At 43.0% G+C, this 2,549-nt stretch overlaps 1 protein-coding gene across 1 annotated transcript in view; it reads right to left on the bottom strand.

The window, feature by feature from the left end:
• Positions 1-1,354: 1,354 nt before the first annotated feature.
• The window catches only part of SASH1 (SAM and SH3 domain containing 1), a 29,520-nt gene continuing 28,325 nt past the window's right edge, over positions 1,355-2,549 (bottom strand). Inside the window, 2 exon segments of the mRNA XM_009708999.1 lie at positions 1,355-1,615; positions 2,451-2,549. The exon segment at positions 2,451-2,549 is cut by the window's right edge and continues 51 nt beyond it. Coding sequence (XP_009707301.1) covers positions 1,355-1,615; positions 2,451-2,549 — 360 coding nt within the window.

Here is a 2,549-nt window from a genome sequence, read left to right as displayed (position 1 = left end):
TGGAAAAATGGTTCACCACATATGCCAAAACAATGCTCTCTTCCAGTGAGAGGTAATTAACACAGTTATGAGGGATATCAACCGTTGTAAAATCACAGTGTAATTCATAAGACTATATAGGATTTTTTTCGTCCATGCAATGGAATTACTGACACTGATGATTTCTATGGGACACAATTTGCTTTCTCGATGCATTTTATCTCCCACAAGTGAATTTTCATTTGCAGAAACCCACTGTTTGGAATCGATATGGTCAGGATACCAAGTCAAAGCTGCAGCATAATGATTGACAATATAACACAGTACACAGAATATGATTAAAATGAAAAGCAGTTACATATATACAAGGCAGTATATCTTGGAACAGTTTAGTAACAACAGTAAATGCAGACTGTAGTGAATAAGAAGTTAGCCTGACAACTGAAACCTAGCAAAACCCTGCATTTGTAAAAGCATCTCTACAAGACAGAAGGTGTTATGATGAGGCATTTTATAGAAGCCACTTCAGCTGGAAATCACCCTAAGTGCAGCTTAAGGGTGACAGGTTGAAACAAGGCTTGGGAAACATGAATACAGGTAAGTGAATGCTAGGTAAAACTGCTTAAAAGCTTATTTTAAGGCAAATAAAAAGCTGATTGCTAGAAAGCAGTTATAAAAATGACCTCGGCTCTGTACAAATAAAAAGAAGCTTTCTGACTCTCCATGGGTTAGTTGCACTGGAGTGACAGAGACGGACCACACTGGAAACTAATTCCAGTCCATTACCTTTGGCCTAGCTAAAGGCTTTGTGGCGTATTGGGACCTCTACCAAGCAACAGTGAAGATGGCCAGGCGGGTTTGTGTTTAGCTCTAGACCGCTAAGATAAACAAAAGGCATTTGCCCAACAGCTTCTGCTGGAATTTGCACCTTGGCTTGTACCCGGTCTTTTGGACTGACTCCAGGTACCTGGAACCCTGATCTACAGAAGACCCCCAACCTAAGGAGCTCTCCATAGAAACAGGGTCTATTACTAGTATTACTTTCACAAGCTTGAGGAAAATGGGCAAGGGTCCGTTAATTCTGTGAAGCTGTCTGATTCTCAGGCCAACCCTGTGTGTTTTATGAAACAAGAATACTTTACAGGGGAGTGAGGGCGGAGGGAAGTACCACACCTATGTTACCTGGTGGTTGCTTCTCTTCTCCTTCAGTTGCCAAAGACAGCAATAGAAACATTTCATATCATTTGAAGAAGATATCTGCCTGTCCATGGGAGCTGCTTCCTTGATCCTTTAGCTATGTGAAGTAATTAGAGCAATATTGGTGCAGGAAGAAGCAGTAGATTCTCAACCAGGCAATGCCACACTATGGAGCATGTTAAATTGCCTCTGGATCAAGAGGTTTGAAGAGTCTTGCCGCTGTCAGGAGCTTGCTTATGTGCCTTTCCTCTGTGATGCCAGCTTCTTGAAGGCAAGTTTGTGACAGAGAAGGCACTTTGCTCAGTGTGTTGAACCCTGCTTCTGCGAGCAGGCTGGAGTACATAGGTAGCCCAATGGAAATCAGCCAGTCAGATACAGATGTGATAAGTCCTGGGGATACAGGTTTTCGGCAAATTTCAGTGAGCCCTCCACTTGGAATCTGGACAGTAAAGAAAAAAAAAAGAAAAAAGAAAAGAACCCTTAATGTTAAACATAACTGCTTGTTTTACAGCAAGTCTTCTTTTGTTTTTTCTTCCAAACTGGTAGAATTTCACAGCAGATGTTTCAACTTCTCTCATGTCACATTTGTCAGTGTGAGAGCAGTGTGGGTTGAAAGGCTAAGATCACTTGGCACAGGAGCAACAGCAACAATTTTGGCAACGCAGATGCAGCAGGCAATATCCAGCTGCTTGGGCGACCGTCATGTGCCATTCTGAACTAGTCTGAGATCAGTAAAAAACACCCAGTGACAAGGCTTTCCAGGGTGATCCATTTAATTTCTCAGTAAGGCAAGAGAATACCAGTTTTGCCTATTACCTCCTCAGACAGGCCAAGTTCTCTTATAAAAAGCCCTGAAAGCTTTTGATGGTTTCTCCCTCCTGCTTTTGCTATGGAGGAGAGGACAATAGTATAGTTTAAGAAATGAAAAAGGAGTGTAAAACCTTTCCGATTTCAATACAGAAGCATTTAACACATGCTACCCTTAGTGAGCCAGTCTGTCACCACTGCTTGCAGTCTGCTTAGACTTTCAAGACTATTATTCAGTCAAGAGAGACGGCTATCCGCTCTCCTTTCAATCGCTAACTGCTGTTCTCCTTTGGGGCAGGGGGAGGTACCTCCTGCCGCTGTAGTGCCCCTATCTATGTTGTACCCGCTGGGCGAACACAGGGAGCACTTCTGTACCACGGCTTTGCAGCCATCTCCCTTTACCAAAAGTCAGTCCTCTTTAAAAGTCTGCTCATAAATAAGAAAATTGGGTTTATGGAAATACTCACTGCCATGCGATGCTGCTTCCTCAGCTGCTTTACCCGGATTTGGTCCATGTTTGTGGCAACATCCTTTCCAGGCTGGTCTAAGTCTTCAGAGTACCTCTG

Source organism: Cariama cristata, unplaced genomic scaffold (genome assembly GCF_000690535.1).
Source record: "Cariama cristata isolate BGI_N322 unplaced genomic scaffold, ASM69053v1 scaffold16151, whole genome shotgun sequence".
Taxonomy (NCBI): domain Eukaryota; kingdom Metazoa; phylum Chordata; class Aves; order Cariamiformes; family Cariamidae; genus Cariama; species Cariama cristata.
This window is presented reverse-complemented; position numbering and strand designations above follow the sequence as displayed.